The 24458-nt window shown below is 37.4% G+C and overlaps 1 protein-coding gene across 3 annotated transcripts in view; it reads left to right on the top strand.

The window, feature by feature from the left end:
* Window positions 1–24316, top strand: part of araf (A-Raf proto-oncogene, serine/threonine kinase) — a 107081-nt gene extending 82765 nt beyond the window's left edge. For all 3 annotated transcript variants that reach the window (XM_039775656.1, XM_039775658.1, XM_039775657.1), the window contains 6 exons: window positions 1107–1283; window positions 8124–8170; window positions 13763–13881; window positions 14048–14179; window positions 14413–14547; window positions 19056–24316. In XM_039775656.1, coding sequence (XP_039631590.1) covers window positions 1107–1283; window positions 8124–8170; window positions 13763–13881; window positions 14048–14179; window positions 14413–14547; window positions 19056–19196 — 751 coding nt within the window. In that variant the 3' untranslated portion in view covers window positions 19197–24316. The remainder of the gene's footprint in view (window positions 1–1106; window positions 1284–8123; window positions 8171–13762; window positions 13882–14047; window positions 14180–14412; window positions 14548–19055) is intronic.
* Window positions 24317–24458: the final 142 nt, after the last annotated feature.

Here is a 24458-nt window from a genome sequence, read left to right as displayed (position 1 = left end):
ACCAAGCACACACTAGGAACAATTTAGGATCGCCAATGTACCTAACCTGCATGTCTTTGGACTGTGGGAGGAAACTGGAGCACCCAGAGGAAACCCATGCAGACACAGGGAGAACATGCAAACTCCACACAGGGAGGACCCGGGAAGCGAACCCAGGTCTCCTTACTGCGAGGCATAAAATAAAATGTAATGTTTGTCATACTTACAAGATGCAATTCCAATAAAATGTTCATAAGATGTCAAGAAGATACAAGGCTAACATGTTTAACAGGTTTATAAGTAAAACAGACACATTTGTCTCTTGAGCTAACATGCCCAATGTTTACAGAGCAACGATTGCAAATTCTTTTTATCTGTTCTTTTTCAAAAATTTTTGTTTCATGATGTGTATTAATAAACTCAAACCCACTCATTGTCCACACTCACACGAGGAATGTCCATTTTACTTGAAGGGCAAAATGAAACGGTTTGATCTCATTAAAACAGTTTCTCTTGTAATTTTTGCTGAAGGTGCTCCCACATTGACAAGCCTCTTCTCTGTTACTCTAATTTCAGCTAGACAACATATAGTATATGGCTGACATTCCAATCCGTGAACAGGATGACTCTTCAGCATTCTTTTTTAATTTGTTTCTCCACTTATTACTACTCTATCTAATGTAAAGACAATATCTTGGTCTTCTCTCTCTGCCTAGATACTTTCTGTTTATAGGAAGAGTTCCTGCAACAAAATGACACATTCGCTTCCTCAAGCACTGTGACATTTTGTAAAGGAGTACTACAACTTAATTACCATAAAGCTTAGAAAAGCAGACTGAAAAAAAATCTGATTTTTTGAGATTGATCAATTTAAAATTAGAACATCACTGCTCAAAATAGTCTCATTTTTCTTATTTTTAAATAATAGAGCAATAATGACAATGTTTTAAATATTTTTAGCATTTTTTAAATTTCAGATTCCTAGATCTTTCATGATTGTACCATATTTAAATGGCAAAAACAAAAAATGCATGGTTTTTGTTGCTGCCTGAAATTGTCTGTTAAAGTAAGTGCTGTATTTGTTGATATTTATGCTGACATCCTTACATTTATTCTTTGCAATACAGGAAGACACGGCATGTGAATATTCTTCTTTTTATGGGCTTCATGACAAAGCCAAACTTTGCCATCATTACACAGTGGTGTGAAGGCAGCAGCCTTTATCGTCATCTTCATGTTCTTGATACCAAATTTGAGATTATGAGGAGGATTGATGTCGCAAGGCAGACTGCTCAGGGCATGGAGTAAGAATTGAATGTTTTTACTTGTATTAATATATACATATTTGCATTACGATTCATGCTATTACATAAATGGAATACATTTATGTTGTTTCATCATGTATTTTTATATTTATCTCCTCTGGGGCACCATAGTGATGCCGATGCTGCCTTACACATCTTATTACATAAGTTTAAATCCTAAACCTGGTTTTTGTTAGTATGGAGATTGCATGTTTTCTCTGTGTCTGACTATATTTTCTTCTTGGTTCTCCATGTTACATCCCACATCGAAAAAAATGGTTAAGTTAATTGGTGATTCAAAATTGTCCCCTTGTGACTATTCGCTTGTGACTATTGGTATAGATGCTTGTAGGAAGGGTACTATGAAGGTTTGGAGGCCTCTCCAGGGCTATTTCTTGTCTTGCATCCTGTGTTGCCTAGATAGACTCTGGCCCCTCATAACCCTTAATTGCATTAATGAGGATATGTATGTGAACTCTGAAGACTTTAAAGGTGTACAAACTAGTCCATTAATACATACTTTAAAATGTGATTGTAATGAAAATGCCATACACTCTGGAGAACAATGTATACATTACATGAAATGGAATGTTTTATCTTCTCTAAATTTAAGATTAATCTTTCATGATAAAGCTATAACTTTTATTTAATTTGTTTTGGCAAAGTTTTGCTTCATATTTAAAATACTGATTTAAAGAGTAAAACAATCTATTAGAAAATTTTGTACATTCTGTTTTGGATTAATTTTTTGTTAATGTCCTCTTAAACTGAGAGCATTGACACATTCCAAGTTCTAACAATTTTGTATAACTTTTTTAAATTAGGATTTGTGTAATTTAATGCTTGAAGTAACAAGCAACTTTAAGTTGTTGTGATTTAGCTTATTTAAAATACAAATAATTATCATTACATTTCGGTGTTTAACATTAAATGATTAATAGTATGGAAGTATAATTATGTTATTGCTTAAGTATATAATTTGATATCAGTTTTATCCACTTAATTTATTTAACCTACATTATTATTTAATATATCTATAGCTTAATTTCATTCTTATATTCACTCATTCCAATTCTGTGATTCCAACTTTCTTTTTAATTAATGACATTTTTTGTTCATTCGGTCAAGCAACCTTCATCTGAATAACCTTTTAAGTGAGTTATACTTTCAGTGCTAAATTTTTAAGTGACTAGGTTTAAATTGAAGTAAGCACCAATGTAATTTGTTTTTTTTTTATGTATATGTAGGTAACAGCAAATGGACATTTGCACCATGGATTTCTAGTGAAATAGCTGTCTCTCATGAACAGGTTTCAATATTTAGTGAGCATGTTGGAAGTAACAATGCACAATTTAAAGTAAAATTTAGTAAAACCTATTAAGAACAAATGAAAAATTTTCAGCGATTTATATATTTTATATGTTTTGGATTAGTGTGTCAATATACAAGAGTGTAATTGAGAGTTCCAGACATTCTTTTCGTAAAAAGTGAAGCAATGTAATAAGCTATTTGAATATTTCTAAAGAAACAAACATATATAGCAATAGACTACATGCCAGTTAACGTGCGATCTTTGATCTTGATTAAGCAATTACAACAAACAAGTGATCAATGACATGGAACTAAACCAAAGTGATTACCTGGAACAGAAGCAGCTGTGTAGTGTGAATAAACTGGGTGAGGGACAACCATACTAAAACGTGAGGATGTGGAAGGTCTGGTGATTTAACCTGCAAATCTTACACCATGGCAATAGTGAGCATAACGGCAAGACACAAGGTGGTGTTTCTGAATTATCATGGTCTCTTCCAAGCAGAAATTTCTTAGCAGGCAGGTGTTTTCAGATTTGCTGTCTAAGTCCTGCTTCAGCACAAATAAATGGACAAAGTTGAAGACCAGAAGGGCAGTTAATGGCTCCATGTAGCAAACATAAAATACATTAAGCTTACTACCCTTTGAAATCAGAAGATGTCCTGCACCATTGTTATGCAAATAGTATGTAATATTTGTTCTCATTCTTTGTCATGCACAATTGTTTTAGATAATACACCTTTGGTTTCATTTTTGCAGGTTCCTGTAAGTTTGGGCTTTTGTTCCAACCAAGTTTGCTTTAAATTTGAATACTGCCTTCATTATATATGATGTCATTTCTTTTATTTCTACTTTTTTGTCTCATTTTGCTAAATCTCAAGCTGAGATTTATTGATAATTTATATGCATATGAGAAGGTTTTTTTGTATTGAGCATATTAATTTTTATCACTTTTTATTAAATATTTCCTCACTTTTTTATTAATATTCTAGCATTGAGTCCACTACTATCTAATTAGAACATACTATAGATGGATATGACATTGAACATGCATCTGTTCTCCTTTAGTGTCTATTTGCAAGAACACCTACTAAGTAAGTCAAGGGCCTCAAACTCCAACCAATGTTAATCCAACCAGTTTCTTAATTAGGCTCTGATTCTTGTTAATTAAACCCGTTCTTTAATTCCATGGTTTGTTGCTTCTCTCATTGTGCAGTAGCATACTTTTCCAAAATTGTTGATTTTCTCTTTTCTAACGTCACTGTTAAAATGTTTTGGGGACCTGAGTAGATCAGCATTCCTGAGACCTTTACCTTTATTTTCAGATATTGTATAATCAACACAGTTTTCTGGTCATGTTTTGGTTCATTTTATATATCACTAGCAGAATACGCATTTTTTTAATGCATTATGGAGCACATGCATCGAAGCTTCTCATCTGTGCGATTGTCAATGTAACCCTTTGTAAGTAGTGCCTGGAGGATTCAGTGTGGAGAAACTGTAGAGACAGCTTGTGTATTAACTTGTGGATTTTATTCCAGCGCTTGCTCCTTACTTTCTCACTTGCGCTATAACGCGTAATGCAAACCTCACGCGATACTCCGCTAACTTAAAAGCCTTGTGCAGCGCCTGTCAGTTGAAAATTGATGGTTTGCTTGCTTTTATCTGTCTCTCTCTGCTCCTAGCGGAACTGTCATCTCTGACTTGTCATGGAGCACGTTTAAGCTGATGTGTTTGCAGTCTGTGAATAAAAATCCTTCTTGTTTCTACGATCTCCTGTGTCTCTGTGCAAATCTGTGACCCAAGCGTGACAATATATTCCGACGCTGACTTTATATATTCAAGATTTGACTTTATATATTCCGACGCTGACTTTATATATTTAAGTTTTGACTATCCAGCGCTTATATTATATATTCCGAAATATTCCAACACCGTCTTTATATACTCAGGTTTTGGGAAGCGCTGATCAATGTAATCGGTGTACCAGGAAATCATGCATTGACACAAGTTCCCCTTTGCTGGGAATTGAAACTGTGATTAAATGCATTATTTTGTTTAATGCGTTATGGAGCACATGCATCGAAGCTTCTCATCTGTGCGATTGTCGAGGCGTGCTGAGTTGCGCAGCAGCCTTACTTATGAATATGCTAAGCACATTCCTTCAGCCGCCACGCCTCCCACGGCGAGCGAGCTGCCCGCTATGGCCGTATACAGTACTGTATAGGAAAGAAGGTTCTAGTTATGACCGTCAGGTTTTGGGAAGCGCTGATAAATGTAATCGGTGTACCAGGAAATCATGCATTGACACAAGTTCCCCAATGTAACCTTTTTTTAATGCGTTATGGAGCACATGCATCGAAGCTTCTCATCTGTGCGATTGTCAATGTAACCTTTTGTAAGTAGTGCCTGGAGGATTCAGTGTATATGTCACTCGCTCGCTTCTTATTGTTTTGCTGCCTTTTATAAATTATATACTGCATGTTTTCTTCAGCGCGTTTTGGAGCTCTTCCTGGTTTTCTACGTAGTACGTTGACAGTCAGTTCACGTGATTACGTGGGAGGCGTGATGATGTCAGAAGAAACTCCGTCCCCCACGGCTTTCCAGCTGAACTACATTACAGCGTATGCAGAAAATAGCTTCCAGTTATGACCATTACGCGTAGAATTTCGAAATGAAATCTGCCCAACTTTTGTAAGTAAGCTGTAAGGAATGAGCCTACCAAATTTCAGCCTTCTACCTACACGGGAAGTTGGAGAATTAGTCATTAAGTGAGTGAGTGAGTGAGTCAGTCAGTGAGTCAGTGAGGGCTTTGCCTTTTATTAGTATAGATTATTGTTTGGCTGCTAATTAAAGAAAAAAAAATTAATTAGCATCAAAAACAGGTCACTAATTAGGAAAAAGGTTAGAATGGAAAACCTGTAGCCCCTAGGGCCCCTCCAGGATCGGAGTTGGGGACACCTGCTCTAGAGTGCCTCTTATTCTTGCACGATTTGGCTCAAAAATGAATCAGGACACTGTCATCTCATAATAGGCTTAAGTTTTGAGTTTGGTATTTTTCTGTCCAGCTATTTTAGCTCTAGACCATTCTCAAGAAACTGTGACACACAGACAGATACACACCCATTATCAAGATATCAATGTTTTTCAGTATCAGGGGAAAATCAGAGATTGAAATATTTGACGAATCTAAAGCTCTTACTCTTCCCCCATAGGTTATGGTGGGGGAGGGCACAAAACAAAAAACGTCAAAATAGGGTTCAGTATTTAAAGTTATAAATGTAAAAAAATACTAAAATGTAAACATGAATGTGTGTTTTTCTGGTATGCAAATCAACACTGAACCACCAGATCTTGCACAGAATCCCCATTTTTATAGGGAATGACCAATAGGCTATGTTTCATTCCAAAATGTTTCGATTTGGGTAACTTTTATTTAGTGATCGCACCTGCTATTTATTAGGAAGTGCAATTTTGTGGCTTGACCCAGGTATGCAAAGTTGCTTCCCACAAAGGCTTTAATCATTGAAATTTTGGTTTGGGGCCATAAGTTTTCAACTGTACTTTATTACATCCTAGGCAGTACCAGGTATGCCTGCTATTATCTTTATCATTTTTTTATACAGTAAATCTCATAGTGCTGTACCATTTTGAGTTCATAGTAAGAGTAGAATAACCAGTTACAGTCATATGAAAAAGTTTGGGAACCCCTCTCGGCCTGCATAATAATTTACTCTACTTTCAACAAAAAAAATAACTGTGGTATGTCTTTCATTTCCTATGAACATCTGAGTACGGGGGTGTTTTCTGAACAAAGATTTTTAGTGAAGTAGTATTTAGTTGTGTAAAATTAAATCAAATGTGAAAAATTGGCTGTGCAAAAATGTGGGTCCCCTTGTAATTTTGCTGATTTGAATGCATGTAACTGCTTAATACTGATTACTTGCAATACCAAATTGGTTGGATTAGCTCGTTAAGCCTTGAGCTTCATAGACAGATGTGTCCAGTCATGAGAAAAGGTATTTAAGGTGGTCAATTGCAAGTTGTGCTTCCCTTTGACTCTCCTGTGAAGAGTGACAGCATGCGATCCTCAAAGCCACTCTCAAAAGATCTTAATACAAAGATTGTTCAGGATCATGGTTTACGGGAAGGCTACAAAAATCTATCTTGGAGGTTTAAACTGTCAGTTTCAACTGTAAGGGATGTAATCAGGACATGAAAAGCCACAGGCACAGTTGCTGTTAAACCTAGGTCTGGCAGGCCAAGAAAAATACAGGAGCAGCATATGCACAGGATTGTAAGAATGGTTACAGATTACCCACAGATCATCTCCAAAGACCTGCAAGAACATCTTGCTGCAGATGGTGTATCTGTACATCGTTCTTCGGTTCAGTGCAATTGAAACAATGAACATCTGTTTGGCAGGATAATGAGAAAGAAGCCTTTTTTGCACTCACGCTACAAACAGAGTTGCTTGTTGTATGCTCATTTAGACACGCCAGATTAATTTTGGATTGATGAGGCAAAAATTGAGTTATTTGGTCATAAGAAAAAGCGCTTTGCATTGCGGAAGAAGAACACCAAATTCCAAGAAAAACACCTGCTACCTACTGTCAAATTTGGTGGAGGTTCCATCATGCTCTGGGGCTGTGTGGCTAGTTCAGGGACTGGGGCCCTTGTTAAAGTCAAGTGCCGGATGAATTCAACCCAGTATCAACAAATTCTTCAGGATAATGTTCAAGCATCATTCACAAAGTTGAAGTTACGCAGGGTTTGGATATTCCAGCAAGACAATGACCCAAAACACAGTTCAAAATCTACAAAGTCATTCATGCAGAGGGGGAGAAGTACAATGCTCTGGAATGGCCGTCACAGTTCCCTGACTTGAATATCATCGATAATCTATGGGATGATTTGAAGCAGGCTGTCCATGCTCGGCAGCCATCAAATTTAACCGAATAGGAGAGATTTTGCATGGAAGAATGGTCAAAAATACCTTCCATCCAGAATCCAGACACTCATCAAAGGCTACAGGAGGCTGTTATATTTGCAAAAGGAGGCTCAACTAAGTATTGATGTAATATCTCTGTTGGGGTGCCCAAATTTATACACCTGTCTAATTTTGTTATGATGCATATTGCATATTTTCTGTTAATCCAATAAACTTAATGTCACAGCTTAAATACTACTGTTTCCATAAGGCATGTCATATATTAAAACGAAGTTGCTACTTTGAAAGCTCAGCCAATGATAAACAAAAATCCAAAGAATTAAGAGGGGTTCCCAGACTTTTTCATATGACTGTAATTAAACAATGGTTTCAGTTAAATGTTAGAATAATTGTAAAACTAGGTGAAATTAAAAGATGCATCCACAGAGAACTGAACTGATTTTCAATTTTATTGTTTTTGTTAAGCATGAAAAATCTTGGGTGTCTCTGTGAATTTTTTTTTCTTTTTTTGTAAATCTGTTCACTCTAAAAACTAAAAAAAATGAATGTTCTGTTTTTTCTTTTTTTTTTTCCTCTAGTTATTTGCACGCCAAAAACATCATTCATCGAGATCTGAAATCAAACAGTATCCTAAAAATATTAGGTTTTAGGAGAACATTTAGAAAAATATTGTTTTTATTTAATAGATATGCTAACAGTTTAAATGGTTTCTAATTAAATGTGCCAGTTTAATTTGTTGAATTGTCTTTTGTTTTTTATCATGGCAGAACTCATTGTTGTCATGCATGTTGTAAAGCAGTTGTCATACCTTGTGTAACTGAATAACCTTTATGGCACAATAACAATTCAGTGCTTTTATGGTCACTACAGTATTTGGATTTAATAATCGTCATGTGAGAAAAGGCTGATTCGCATAAATAAGTAGAGCCGAATAATGCAGTCAAGGAGCTTTTCAATTCAGCCGAGTGAAAAATGACAGCTGTCCGATTAACTGCGATTTTAGTTCCCTCTCTTTTCTCTTTCTCAGATCGCTTTTTGGAAGGAAGTCAGTTTCTTAGTTTTTATGAACAGTTGGGAAAGTGCCTTTCCATATTTTCCTTCTTTGGAATAGCAATGATAGATCAGACAAACGCACTTCGATTGTGACATTGTGAAAGAAAAAAAAAATCCTCTTCTAATTACACATAAAACCCATACCCTTTAGTCGATATAAATTGGAAAGCTAACTAGATCACAGCCGGAGTTTTGCAGTAGCTCGCGCGTTTGATCGTGCGTGCGGGATGACCAGTGTCTTAGAAGAAAGGAGATCTCAGACTGGCCGCCCTGTATGTTAATCAAGTGGCAAATGCCATAGGGAGGATATATGATAGACTAACGTTAAAAAAAAAAAAAATGTAATGCCATAGGGAGGATATATGATAGACTAACGTTAAAAAAAAATGTTTTCAATGCAACGCGATCGACGCATTGGGCACCCCTGAACTAGATACATGTACCTATATGAAAGCATGAACTGCTTGTAGATAAGGTTAGTCTTTTATTGGTGTCAACATACTGCAGTAGTTTTATTAAAAATAAGTGTCGGTTGTTCTAAAACTGTTCACATTTGAGATGCCCGTTCGCTGTGTCATCCCGGGATACCCGGGAATGACATGCGGGATTCCCGAATTCCTGGGAATGGAATCCCTGATTGTAACATTGTGAGAAAAAAATCCTCTTCCAATTCCACATCCAGCCCATACCCTCTCCAAACATTTTTTTTAAATCCCTTCTTTAGTCGATATAAATTGGAAAGCTAACTAGATCACAGCTGGAGTTTTGCAGTAGGTCGCGCGTCTGATCGTGAGTGCAGGATGACCAGTGTGTTAGAAGAGAAGGGATCTCAGACTGGCCGCCCTGTATGTCAATCAAGTGGCAAATGCCATAGGGAGGATATATGATAGACTAACGTTTAAAATAAACATTTTTTTAATGCAACGCGATCAACGCTTTGGGCACCCCTGGTGTAAAGCATCCTGTACAAAATTAATTAAACCATTAGGGTTTCAGATCCTAGAGGCTGCTGTAAATTACAGCTGTAACCACTCATGTAACAGAGACCCTGCACGGCAGGGATGAGACTACTTAACCTCCTTAGCGTTACATTTTTTCTTAAGAAAACGTAAAGAGCATCATTTTTAGATTCCTAGAATCACTTGCGGTTTCACTTTCCATTTCAGTTTCTCTGTCTAAAGACAGATTCACTTTGTCATCATTGATGATGAATGGTGTTTGTTATGAGATGCCATTATGAAGCAAAGAGAAGCTGCAGCTACATCATTGCCCGAGTAACACTCTGGTCTGCCGCTTACACAAGACACGCCTGCACAGTTGCCCAAGTAACGCTCGGTACTAACGCTTATACAAGATGAACCTGTACCGTTGCCAGAGTGATAGTCCGGTCTAACGCAAAGGTGGTTAAGTTTCCAAGAATTGGAATTGTATTGGGCAGAGGATGACTTTCACAATGGTTTTAGTACGGTTTTATTAGGGCTATTCTCTCTATTATGAAAAAAAAAAAATCTTGGAAGGTTGGAAGGATATGAGACATGATTTTCTCAGAAAGATACTTTCACGTCCTGCGAGACAAGTCTTTGTGCCAAGAGATTTAACCATGCCCTGGGCCATAAATAAGACAGAATCAAATCAGAACATCTCAAAGAATTCAAAAACATTGGCACAGTACACATGCAGAGCAGGTTAGTGATAATGGAAGTACAAAATTTGAAAGTCTCAAAAAAAAATAGTAAAGATCGCATTAGCGGAAATTATTACTCGGTGAAGTAATGGAACGGCGAAAAAAGATCAAATATCTTGTTAGGATTTAAACTAAGTCGGAGACTTGTAGATCGTCTAGTTCGTGTTGCCATCAAGGGAAAAAAAAAATAGTGTTCCCAATGAAGAGGCGAGAATTAAAAGATTTGTTGTTTGGTGAAAGTGAAATCCTGCGAGAGAAATAATTTCTCATTTGTGTGAATGCTATTGTCAGACACATTTTTTGTAGAGAGAAAGAAACAATATTCACTCATGGGCAGTTATACGTTGCATTGTCACGATGTAATTCCAAACACGGAATCAAAATTCAATGCGATATTGATGAAAAGGTAAAAGTGAAAAGAGATCGAATATATGGACATTGGTGATTTGACAGAAGTGTGCCGCGCTTAACAACAACAGCAGCGGCAGCAAGGAGGTTTATTAAAAAAAAAATATATATTTCTTTCCCATTGTATCACCATTTAAGAGAAGGTTTCGGAGGAGCGACCGCATCTTCTTGGGGTGTGTTCAGCCCCCCTCATCACAACACGAGTGGCAGTGACATGAAGTGGCTGGCGTGTAGTGCAGGCCGGGTTTGGGTTTGGCAAGTGAAGCGAGCAGGGGGCAAAGCCCGTTAGTATAGTAAAATTATTATAACACGTCAGATTTCATTTCCAGGGACAACAGCTTGTAGCAGTATACGAGTTTTTCCATTCTTATAGCACTAGATATTGTAGGCATGATCTTACAAACAATGCTGAAAGTGTTAAAATAATTAAAACAGTACATAAATCCTGAAATCATCCTTTAAAAACTAAGATCCAAAAAATAAATGGGGAAAAAAAGTTTAAAAAAAAAAAAAAAACGGTAACTGGCATCTATAACTGTAACACTAGACTTTCACCTAACACTGTTCTAACTAAATCCTTTCCACAACCACAGTCAATACATCACACCAGGACTAATCTCAAGCAATATTGTCTTGAATACTGTGGCATCCACAATGTTACTTAGACAATGCACAGTTCTGCAAGATTATGATTTTACCTTTATCATATATAATACACTGCTCACAAAAATTAAAAGAACACTTTAAAGAAACACATTAGATACATCAGATCTCAATATGAAGTTGGATATCTATACAAATAACGACAGGGCAATGTCTTAGGAACAAAAGGATGCCAAGTCTTTTAATGGAAATAAGTTTTCTGCCTACAGAGGGCTCAATTGTGTAGACACCTTAAAATCAGAGTGAAATGAAGATGTGGCAGGCTAGTCCATTTTTTCAAAAACTTAATTTCTGCTACTCAAAATGCTTTTCAGTATCTTGTGTGGCCCCCACGATCTTGTATGCATGCTTGACAACGTCGGGGCATGCTCCTAATGAGACGACAGATGGTGTCTTGTGGCATTTCCTCCCAGATCTGTATGAGGGCATCCCTGAGCTGTTGTACAGTCTGAGGAGCAACCTGGCGGCGCCTAATGGACTGAAACATAATGTCCCACAGATGTTCTATTGGGTTTAAGTCAGGGGATCGTGAAGGCCATTCAATTGTCTCAATTCCTTCATCCTCCAGGTACTGCCTGCATACTCTTGCCACATGAGGCCGGGCATTGTCGTGCATTAGGAGGAAACCAGGACCTACTGCACCAGCGTAGGGTCTGACAATGGGTCCAAGGATTTCATCCTGATACCTAATGGCAGTCAAGGTGTCTTTGTCTAGCTTGTAGAAGTCTGTGCATCCCTCCATGGATATGCCTCCCCAGACCATCACTGACCCACCACCAAACTGGTCATGCCGAATGATGTTACAGACAGCATAACATTCGCCATGGCTTCTGCAGACCATTCAACGTCTGTCACATGTGCTCAGGGTGAACCTGCTCTCATCTGTGAAAAACACAGGGTGCCATTGGTGGACCTGACAATTCTGGTATTCTATGGTAAATGCCGATTGAGCTCCACTGCGCTGGGTTGTGAGCACAGGGTCCACCAGAGGACGTTGGGCCCTCAGACCACCCTCAAGTCTGTTTCTGATTGTTTGGTCAGAGACATCCATACCAGTGGCCTGCTGGAGGTCATTTTGTAGAGCTCTGGAAATGCTCATCCTGTTTGTCCTTGTCCAAAGGAGCAGATACCAGTCCTGCTGATGGGTTAAGGACCTTCTATGGTCCTGTCCAGTTCTCCTAGACTAACTGCCTGTCTCCTGGAATCTCCTCCATGCCCTTGAGACAGTGCTGGGAGACACTGCAAACCTTCCGGCAATGACACACCTTGATGTGCCATCCTGGAGAAGTTGGATTTCCTGTGCAACCTCTGTAGGGTCCAGGTTTCGCCTCATGCTACCAGTAGTTACACTGACCATAGCGAAATGCAAAACTAGTGAAAAAAACAGTCAGAAAAGATGAGGAGGGAAAAATGTCAGTGGCTTCCACCTGTTAAACCATTCCTGTTTTGGGGGTCATCTCATTGTTGCCCCTCTAGTGCACCTGTTGTTAATTTCATTAACAGCAAAGCAGCTGAAACTGATTAACAACCCCCTGTGCTACTTAACTGACCAAATCAATATCCCAGAAATTTCATTGACTTGATGCTATACTCTGATTAAAAAGTGTTCCTTTAATTTTTTTGAGCAGTATATATTCATATATGCCTTTTTAATAAAGGCTTTGTGAGAGAAAAAATATAAAACTGACATGTAAAAACAGAACACAAAATTACTTAATTTATTTACTGAAGTAGTTAAAGTAAATTAAAAGTTTATTACTGATGAGAACTGTTTTAGGATCTAACAATGCAACTGAAGTGTATTTATCCATGTAATGCATAGTGCAGACATATTTTTATTTTAATAATTACAGCTATTGGGAATGAATGTAGTGAGGCAGGAGTTAGATCTGCTGCCTCAAGACTTCAGGGACAATTATGATAACCTGTTGTATAGTAAATTCCTGTAGTAGGAATTACAGTATTGAATTTAGAACAGAAGTAAGCCCAGGGATAGATTTGAATGAAAGTGTGTGAGTGGTAAAATAGAATATTTTTTTCTATATTTAAACTTTTTAATATATGGAGATTTTGCATATGGAACTGTGATAAATAATTTAAAAAATGTTTCAGTGTTTTGCTTGTGTGGTTGAAGGGGTCAATTTAATGCCTCTTTTAGTCCTTTAAAATGCATTCCTAGTTTAATACTTTTGTGTGCTAGCAATCCATTATGGTTGGAGTTTCTGTAAGATAAGTGTATTTTCTGGAGACCAAGCATATGTTTAAAATACCAACTAAAGTCCGTTAAGTTAATTTAGAGATCAGGCTAGCGTGATAATTTATATAGACACTAGGATTTCAGAGCTGCATGTCTTCAGCAATATGTTTGCTCTTGCATCTTTCTCTGATGTTTTCCTTTACAAAAACTAGACATCTTCCTGCATGAGGGCTGGACGGTAAAGATTGGTGATTTTGGACTGGCTACCGTCAAATCACGATGGAGTGGGTCTCAGCAAGTGGAGCAACCTAGTGGATCTATACTCTGGATGGTACACTCTAATTTGTTTAATCCTATCAGGACTCATTACTTAGAAATACAGGCTAAATGGTGCTATTCTGTTTTAATTCTCTTTTCTATTTCTCTAGTATCATACTCTAGAAATGATTTTTATAATTATCTGGCTTGGTCTTTATCTGTTTGTTTTCCATTTCCAGGCACCTGAAGTGATTCGTATGCAAGATAGTAATCCGTATACATTTCAGTCAGATGTGTATGGCTATGGAGTTGTCCTGTTTGAGCTTATGTCTGGAACACTGCCTTACTCTAACATTAACAATCGTGACCAGGTGAAGTGAAAAATGTAACAAATTTTCTTTGGAAAGCCCTAATTCTGTAACCTGTTTTTTTCAATGAATATGTATGTAGTTATAGTTTAGTTAACTAGAAATACAGTTGAACTATGGTTAGAAGTTGGTTTTACTAAATTATTGCAAAGTGAGTGTCAAAACTTTTTTGATAAGTATTTAGTATAATTTTCCATTAGCATAACCATGATTTTTTTTTTCTCTCTCTCTCTCAGATAATCTTTATGGTAGGACGGGGATATCTGTCTCCTGACCTCAGTAAAGTTTACAGCAATTGCCCTAAAGCCATGAAGAGGCTTATCATCGACTGCCTAAAATTTAAACGTGAAGAAAGGCCTCTTTTCCCACAAGTATGTATAATTTATTTATTTATTTATTTTATAACTAAACATGTGATACAGTGGGTGGCACAATGATATTTATATGTTCTTTCTGTTTCTGAATGTTTGATTTTTTCCCCCTACTGGCCAGGCTGCTGTTCCTTCCATATGCCAACGATGTGCATATCAGATTACTTGCTGTCTCTAAATAGGTCCTCTGTAAGCGAGTGTGAGGATATGAATGAATTGACATATGCACAGTTATGTCCATCTTGCATCCAGCACTGTTAGCATACATCCTGATCATCCATAATCCTGAAATAAATAGTGGCTAATAAAATGCACATTTTGCATAGAAATACTTTTGAGTTCTTATTGCCACATTGAATTTCCTAAGTCCATTTTGAAGATACAGAAGCTTATGGATAATGTACAGTAGCTATAGTATGTTAAAGAAGCATACTTAGACTTCATAAGATTCTAACATGCTGAATTCATCTGATTCTGTAGTTACAGGTTTGATGGACAAGTTTGCTGTACTTCTTTACTAACTGGAATTGGGAAATTAACCACCACATTTGCAGTTAATGCAACCCTGGACGCCAAATTCTTTTTAGCTGCACTTTTTAAGTAAACGTCACAATTCACAAAGAAAATGTGAAATTTTAATGGAACACATTTTTTTTCATGCAAAGAGCATCACAATTACTGCAAAAAAACTGATAATTTTACGTACTGCAAATGAACTGTAAAAACTTTAAAAAAAAAAAAAACAAAAAAACAAACTACTGCAGCAATCTATTATATGTTCAAGGTGCAACAGAGGCCATTGATGAACTTCATTAAATCATTGAGCCAACTCCGCTTAAACTGGCTGCACACAAACACATAGAGATAAACGCTGATGATTGCAGGCTCGTCTAGTGCAGCGGCTGAATCCCAGAGACAGTGGTGTTACAGTTCTGCCAGGGCCGGCAGTGCTCAATGAATATACGGCACTGACTGATCAGCTCTGGTGTGCTGGCAAATTGCTCTGTGAAGCAACTATAGCCGGTTGCGGGGTACAATGAATGTATGTTGCTGAATATACTCTGCTCCGGCTTGCTGGCAAATTTCATTGAGAAACAACTTTAGCCAGTTGCGGAGTTCAATGAATGTACGTCACCGAATGTATGTCGTCACAAATACTCAGTTCAAACTTATACGGTTATCACACTGTAAATTAATATGCTTTGAGTTGTATGCTCACATATGCATTTTTACATACATTAAATGACAGGGCAACTAAAACTAATGGAGAGGTATGAAAAAGTAGGACATTTAATTGCTACAAACCAATGACAAGTATTAAGATATCATCAGGACAGAGTGAGATGATTTAATGTACACAAAGTGTAATAACCGCCCATTAAAATAATCTATAACCCGTAGGGCAGGTGCATGGGGCAGCAGAAGCCCATCATGGTAGCGGTAGGTCCAAGATATTAAATGTCCCTAAACAGGCTGCTGGTTCATTTCACACACACGCACACAAACACACCAGGGCCAGTTTGGTATTACCACATTCACTAACGTGCACATCTTTGGGGATGTGGGAAGAAACCTCACACAGACACACATTTCCACAGTGACAAAAGCGAGTGGGATTCCAACCCAGAATACTGCATTTGTAAGGCAGATGTTCTTGAAATATGCTAATATGTTCATTTGTTTTATTTATAAATGGCTTCGCTCACCAACCCCTGGGTGGGTGCTACGCGCTAGCTACTTTGCAGACCTGCCTCGTGTGTATAGGGAAGCGGATGTACAATTTAAACAGATTATTTTCATGGGGATTGTTACATATGCATAATAGAACTAACCGTAGTAAATCATAATAAATTGAAAGAAAGTTGTTTCATGTTAAGAGGTATTCGTTGCGTTATATGTTTTCATTCTGTTTGACTTTGACATTAACATGCAAATACTTTTTAAGCTTACACTTTTAATGTAAAACTTAACCAAAAACAATTATTTTAATAAACATTTCGTCAATAATTTTGATTACGTGTTTGGACTTACATCATGACAATGCAACAAATAACTGCCCGTGAGTAAATATCGTTTTTTTTCTCTCTAATAAATAAACCAACTTTTTCGAATGTTTGTCCCTTTTAATTTTGTTCATTGTCATAGCAAAAGCTATTCTAATGGGAAACTGTAAACTTTTTAATGCGAATGGCATATCAAGATCTCCTTTGGTGTCTGTTATCCACGGAAGATGTACTACATTACCTTTCTTGTTGCCTGTTAAAATTTTACATGTCAGAATTGTACGACTAATTTTGAAAACAACTAATCTTGTCCTATTGCATAGCCCATCACTCAGACATAAATTACGCAATAACATTACGATACATCCTTCTTTCAACAGTAATGCGGCCGGTGGAAGACCGGATGGTATTAATGTTTTTGATATTCTACGGGATATTGTAAGTTGATGTTTTCATCTTGCACGCCATCATCACCAACTGTTTCAGCATAGTGTATTGATACGTATTTAACCAATTTGCCGTGTAAACGATTGAAAATTTTTGCATTAATTCGTTTGACTTCTTTGTTTCTTCGTGCTAGGATTGCCTGTGTACTCCTTTCCTCTGTTGGTAACACTTCGGGATGAAATTCTTCAATAAGATTTGGACATAATAAGTCTTTTATTGGGAACTTAAAGTGAGGAAAAAGTAAAAATTTATAAGAGCTGAGAGTGCAGGAACTGTGTGTGACAAAAGCATTCACACAAATGAGAGGTGAGAGGGACCGTAGGCGTAGTTGAAAATGGATGAGAGGATGACGGGACTTAGAAAAAATCTCTTAGCAATAGTTTCTTCTCAAGATTTTCTTTAATTTTTTTAGCAATATTTTAAATGTAACACTTTGAAAACACATCGGAATCAGATCTCAATGGGGGGAAAAAAATAATTCTGGGACTGAGTAATGTGTTAGGAATGAAAGGATGAAGCATTGTTTAATGGAAATTAAAATTATAAACCTACAGAGGGCTGAATTCAAAGACACTAAAAATCAAAGTGAAAAAGTGATGCGGCAGGCTATTCCATTTTAAAGAAATTTCATTGTAGCAACTCAAAATCGTACTCGGTAGTTTGTATGGCCCCCACATGCGTGTATGCATGCCAGACAACATTTGGGCATGCTCCTAATGAGACAATGGATGGTGTCCTGGGGGATCTCCTCCCAGATCTGGACCAGGGCATCACTGAGCTCCTGGACAGTCTGAGGTGCTTCCTGGTGGCGTTGGATGGACCGAAACATAATGTCCCAGGGGTTTTCTATTAGATTTAGGTCATGTGAACATGGAGGCCAGTCAATGGTATCAATTCCTTCATCCTTTAGGAAATGCCTGCATACTCTCGCGACTTGAGGCCTGGCATTGTCTTGCACCAGGAAGAACCCAGGACCCACTGCGCCAGCACAGGGTCTGACAATGGGTCAAAGAATTTCATCCCAATACCTAATGGCAGTCTAGGTGTTGTTGTCTAGCTTGTAGAGGTTTGTGTGTCCCACCGTGAATATGTCGCCTCAGACCATCACTGACCCACCACCAAAACCGGTCATGCTGAACAATGTTACAGGCAGCATAATGTTCTCCATGGCTTCTCCAGACCCTTTCATGTTTGTCACATGGTGACATGGTGAACCTGCTCTCAATCTGTGAAAAACACAGGGCGCTAGTGGTGGACCTGCCAATTCTGGTATTCTATGGCAAATGCCAATCGAGCTTCATGGTGCCGGGCAGTGAGGACAGGGCCCACTAGAGGACATCAAGTTTATTTCTGATTGTTTGATCGGAGACATTTACACCAGTGGTCTGCTGGAGGTCATTTTGTAGGGCTCTGGCAGTGCTCATCCTGTTCCTCCTTGCCCAAAGGAGCACATAACAGTCCTGCTGATGGGTTAAGGATCTTCTACGGCCTTGTCCAGCACTCCTTAGAGTAACTGCCTTTCTCCTGGAATCTCCTCCATGCCCAAAGGAGCACACAACGGTCCTGCTAATGGGTTAAGGATCTTATACGGCCCCGTCCAGCATTCCTTAGAGTAACTGCCTTTCTTCTGGAATCTCCTCCATGCCATTGAAGCTGTGCTGGGAGACAAGGCAAACCTTCTGACAATGGCACGTATTGATGTGCCATCCTGGAGAAGTTGGACTATCTGTACAACCTCTGTAGGGTTCAGGTGTCACCTCATGCTACCAGTAGTGACAATGACAGTTGCCAAATGCAGAACTAGTGAAAAAACAGTAAGAAAAGATAAGGAGGGAAAAATGTCAGTGGCCTTCACCTGTTGGACCTTTCCTGTTATGGGGGTTGTCTCATTGTTCTCATTTTTGTAAACATGTTCTTGTATACATAATGTGCAAAAGTATGTTCAGAAAAGTTTCAGAAAGGCATTGCTTGTTTTATACACCACTTTTACTTATTTGTCTTTATTTTATTATGAAGTGCAATAACATTGATCACATGCCCTTTTTTTTCCTGTTTTAGATACTTGCAGGGATGGAACATGTTCAAGACTCTCTCCCCAAAATTGAACGCAGTGCTTCTGAGCCTTCCCTACATCGTGCTGTGCACTCTGAGGATCTTAACCCACTGCTGCTGAATACAACTAGACTTTTGCCATTGTAAGCAAAATCCCCAGTAGAAAGCACTTCTTTCTGGAAAGCCAGAGCTGGATACAGGAACATTTCAGGTATTGGTGGCATACTCAACGAGCCAGATTGCCCCATCACCTTCAATAACTTCCGAGAGAGAACACACACCTGGCCCCAACAGCTGCCAGGGACCAGATAAACCAATCTCTCACTCCTCATTCTGGCCAAGCCAGTACAACAAACAGTTTGTATACTCGTCATGCTGCTTATTTTGACCTGTGTGCTGCTACTGAGAGCAACTGAAGCACTCAACTACCCTTTTATCAGATTTACACAGACTGAATGTGGATTATATTGGTGTACACTGCAATACCATTTTGCTGGGCTAGTTTCAGTGTAACTGGTGGACCCCAATAAAGACATAGAAATGGCTTTCTCCCATATACTTCACTAGAGCAGCCTAATGTGATTTTTAAACCACCTGCGGATCTATCCAGCGCCTCTAGTGTCTGCTGAGATATGCCAGATTACTCTAGTAAAATCTGGTCCTGTACTGTATGAATATGGAATCTTGGTGCAACAGTTGTTGTTTTCCATGTGATTAGGACTGAAACAGTTACTTGACTAGATTTATGCAGTATACTGTCTAGTAGAAATTAGCAGACTGAAAAAGTATCTTGGTAGCCTTTTACAATGAGAATTTTCCTTAGGATGCCCAGGTCAGTTTTTTATTTTGCCCTCTGTAATCCCGCTTATGAAGAAAACTTAAAAATTAACTTTGACAAGAGTGCAGACAGATTGTCTTCCTTATAAATCTGTTCAGGTCTTTTTTCAAGTTTGTGAACATTCCTGAATATGGGCAGTAAGCCTTTCTCTGAAAACAAAGTTTTTATTTTTAATAATTTTTATTTAGCTACCCTGGATCGATAGAAGGTAAAATTGTGATAGTCAATAATAAAAAAAAAAGCTTCTGCAGGTTTATTGATGTATGACAGGAACCAAATGCATGTACATTTGAGAAGACTTAAGCACTTTGTCCACTTTTACCAGAATCTTGCAACTAGAATAGCAGCACGCAATAATTTTATGTAAGAGTAGGCTGGTTTCTGCTTATTGTCTTAAAGATGTACAGACAAAAATCTAGTGCGTTAAATGTGGGTCTCTGGCTATCCTTTTATTGAGCAGGATGTTAAGTGTATAACAACAGATTGTAAACTTGGGAGTAAAGCACTAAATTTACAATCATTAAATCATTTTGCTTGCTGCTAAAATATAATTTCATAGCTGGACAAAGTGTTTCTACCATTCTTCTTGCAATACATGACCTGCCAGCAAGCTTACTTAGATTAAATGTGTTTTAAAAACGCTGCGATTCTGTACACCTCACTACTATAGACAACCTTCTCCTGCAAATTGCTAGCATAGCTGAGGTAAGGCATCTGCTCTTGAACATAAAAGATTATAAAAAAAAATGGATTTGTAATTGTGAAGGTAAGAGTAAAGTTAAACTGATTTATGGCTAAAAAAATGTGTGTGTCTGAGTCTCAAGCTGTGAAGTTGACCCATGCATTTTCTTTATATAATCAGTATTTTTAAATGGTTTACTTAGTGGCTTTTCACGATATTGTTTATGTCCTTGGAGATGGTTGATCGCAGTGCTGGAGAACTGCAGCCAAATATGTGTATGTTGTAAAACTGTTTAAAGGAAAGCAGCATGTTTAATTTAGACAGACAGTATGTTCACCATTATTAATTCAACAGGCTGACTGAGACTTGCAAAGACGAATGTTTGAATGTGGTATATGATTAGTACTCGGTTATAGGTCAGAACTCCATTTAGATCAGTAGGGTTTTTTCTCCCTCTTTGTCATCAATAGAGAAGGCCAACAGACACAGATACATGCTCATGCAATGTGTTCCGAGTTTCTGTTTGCAACCTGAAGAATAATACAATATATCTAGAGCTTTACTTTTGGACTTTCAGTTCAGTTAAGAACTAATCAATTAGAATGTGTTAGAAACGACAGGGATCTAAATGGCAAAGACCAGGGAACCAAATCTTAAAACTGTTTGAACACTTTCATTAGAGAAAAACATTAGCATTTAGACTTCTTTGTAATTAATCAAATAAAATACAAGTGAATATGTTGTAATGATGAACAGTAGATTAAAATTACACAACCAACCCTGATGGCAATCTTCCATTTATGAACTGTATTTCCTTTAGATTTCCTTATCATTTTATATATGGCAGGGTTAGCAGCTGCTTCCTGTAATTTAAGAGTGTACAATGCAGTGGTGCCCAGCGAACCAATTACATCCTTAGAACAGATTTGCCACTGGCCGTACCTTCTAGTGGAAAAGATGGGACATTTCTTGTGTCCTTACTCCTGTAGCAACATAATGCTTATTGCCATAATTTCCCGTGGCACACTCACAAGGCTAACAAGATTGACTGGTATGTGTTCAAGTAATTACATTCATAGAAACATACTAATAATAGTGTAATTGTTTGCTGTTTTTTTAAAAATGTGAAATGAAATGTGCACACATTAGGCAGCTAAAAAGTATTGAATGGCGTGTACTGCACTGCCTTGAGTTCATCAGAATGTGTGACCTTCCATTTTAAAGCCATAATCTAATGATAATATTGAGAAGCAGGATTTGATAATATGCAAACATATGTAGTACATATGCATGTAGAGATAATGCACAACTCCAGAAGAATGGATTGTGTTCACTTCTGTTTAATAATGAGATTCCTCCATGTCTAAAAATTGTAGTGCACTGAGCAAGTACCAGCCCAATAATAACAGTACTGCTCATATCCCAGTTCCTTTACTATCTTTATTGTCAATCAAATATTGTGCTTCTTTTATTGATGTCAAGGCCAAAGCAAAGGTTTATATCGGACCCAAAGAAGTGCATGAATAGTTTTGTTGTTCAAAATGTATAAAGTGTAAAAAAAATTTGCAGTTGTTTTAGCTGAGCTGAAGCAATGGAAAAATATTCTGCAGTGACAACTGCATGTAAAAACAGATAAATGATAAAGTGGTGTTATGGATTATTGTTTTATATCAAACTATTACTTTAGAATGCCAGATTTTTTTTATATAATGCAAAAACCAATTTGTTTGCAGGAGCAGAGAGTTAGTAGTTAGTTAACAATTATGAAACAACTATTGCATGTCTGAACAAAGCAAGTTGTGCCTTCAGAAAATAGACTTTAAATTGACTTTTAAAAAACAGTCTTGTTATGCAGTAAGTTCTTTTTTACATGCCTCAAATCAGAATTGGAGGTTGCAAAGTTTGCACATTTGTGTTCTTTGGTATCTTATCAACAGCATTAATTAAAGATATAGAGCATACTGAAATGATGAATAAATCACTGCTAGCTGGCATTGACTTCATTACGATTGCTGATACTTTCTGTTCATGTTTTAAATGCGTTATATGAAGTTGGCCCAGTAGAACTGGGTTCTTGCCTTGAGCTTGATGCTGTTATGGTAGACTCTGTACTGGCGTAGTAGGTTCAGACATTGGATGGAGGTTATGAGATGCTTGTTTTGGGGTCTTCCAACTCCCAAATCTTTGACTGTCACATTTTAGGAAATTCCTGTTATATCAGATATTTGTGTATCAGACTGAGGGCTGCATTGCAGATGGACCTTAACTTTTCAGGTACTGTTTTTAGGTGAGCAAATGAAAGGCTCACTTGGATCAAACTGTTCTGTTGTCATGTTAAGAGAATTGTTTCTGAATTAATGCTTCATTTGTACATGGCAAATTTAGATAAGAATTTACTTTATAGTGCTTAGCACTGAGTTTACGTAAAGCCAAATTTAGATTTGAAGTATATATTTATTGAAATGACAATGCATTTTAATAAAGTGTCTTTACTACCGTTCAATGAGACTCAGATTTTCTTGCATAAATCAGGCTGGATTTCTTCACTGTTCTACTTTGTCAATGTGGACATTTTGTTCCGACAACTCCATGCACAATTATACAATTTTAGGTTGCATTTTACTTTTACTATTGTCCACAATTTTTTGCAAATGACAGTAGGATAACATTTTGTTCTAGTATATGGATATCTGTTACTCCTGTATAGTCTGAGGCAAAGAAGGGTCAACAGTATATCTTGGCAGATATTGGCAGTTAAATACTTTCAATGAATGAATGAAGTTTGGCAGTTTCATAGATATAAACATTTGTAAATTGTATCTAATAGCAAAAATAATGATTTTAAAAAGACAGGTAAACTCAGTGGAAGAACACCATGCCTCAGCCATCTTTCCAAACAGTTCATTTTCCCAAGCAGCTCTGTGCTGTGTCTGTATGGATGTGCACTTGTGCAGAGCAACACTTAAAAAGGCGACTACAGCTGAATTGCTGGCCTTTTTAGCTAACATATACTAATTTAGTTTTGTTGTTGAGTGGAGGTCTAATGGCAGTTGGACAAACTGGAGTGTGGTTATTTGTGGCAATTAGGAAATTAAAAAAAAAAAAGGATCCACATATGGCAGCTCTCCATCTTCATGTTTATTATGAATGATGCCTGCCATCTGCTAGGTATGTAGGGAAGCAGGCAAACCAATGTGGACTAAAGCTGACCAAGCCCAACATTCCCTTTAGCCTTCAGTTTGACTTCCACTCCTTTGGCTTGCTGGCAGTGCTAAATAAGGACTGTCACTGTGTTAATACATGTGTGATGAATCTGCTGTTGTAATATACAGTATACTTTTAAAATATTCTGTTGGAATTTAGTGTCCCAGAGTGAAAAGAACTGGAGGAAAAGAATCTCATGTTGTAATGGCAAATAAGATTTTAGTTCAATTGTAAGCAATAACAAACAGCCTTCTATGTACAGCTGCCATCATTTAATAACCACTTCAGAAATGACCAGTTTTGTTTCTTTGTGATGGTTGTAAAAAAGTAAGCCTGAAATCCTGTAGATTTTTAGGTTATTTTGTAAAATATGAATGCAAAATTATATTGTGAAATGAATCGATGGTATTAGTGACTGAAAATATTTTGTTTTTTTCATTATTAAGAGACTTTTAGTGTTATACTATGCTGCAGTGCTGTTGGAAAAGTTTCCCTTGTATGTTTCATGATTTAAAAAAAAAATTAAAATCACTTTTTTTTTTATCCACGAGCTTACAGTATCAGTATATATGACATGCTATGTTTATGATAATTGAAATTGTTTCCATTAGACAACAGAGCTCAAATATCTGGAAATAACTTTTTGAAGAACTGAGACAACTGGATGTCAGTTAAGGTAAGGCCA

Source organism: Polypterus senegalus, chromosome 13, assembly GCF_016835505.1.
Source record: "Polypterus senegalus isolate Bchr_013 chromosome 13, ASM1683550v1, whole genome shotgun sequence".
Lineage (NCBI taxonomy): Eukaryota > Metazoa > Chordata > Cladistia > Polypteriformes > Polypteridae > Polypterus > Polypterus senegalus.
This window is presented reverse-complemented; position numbering and strand designations above follow the sequence as displayed.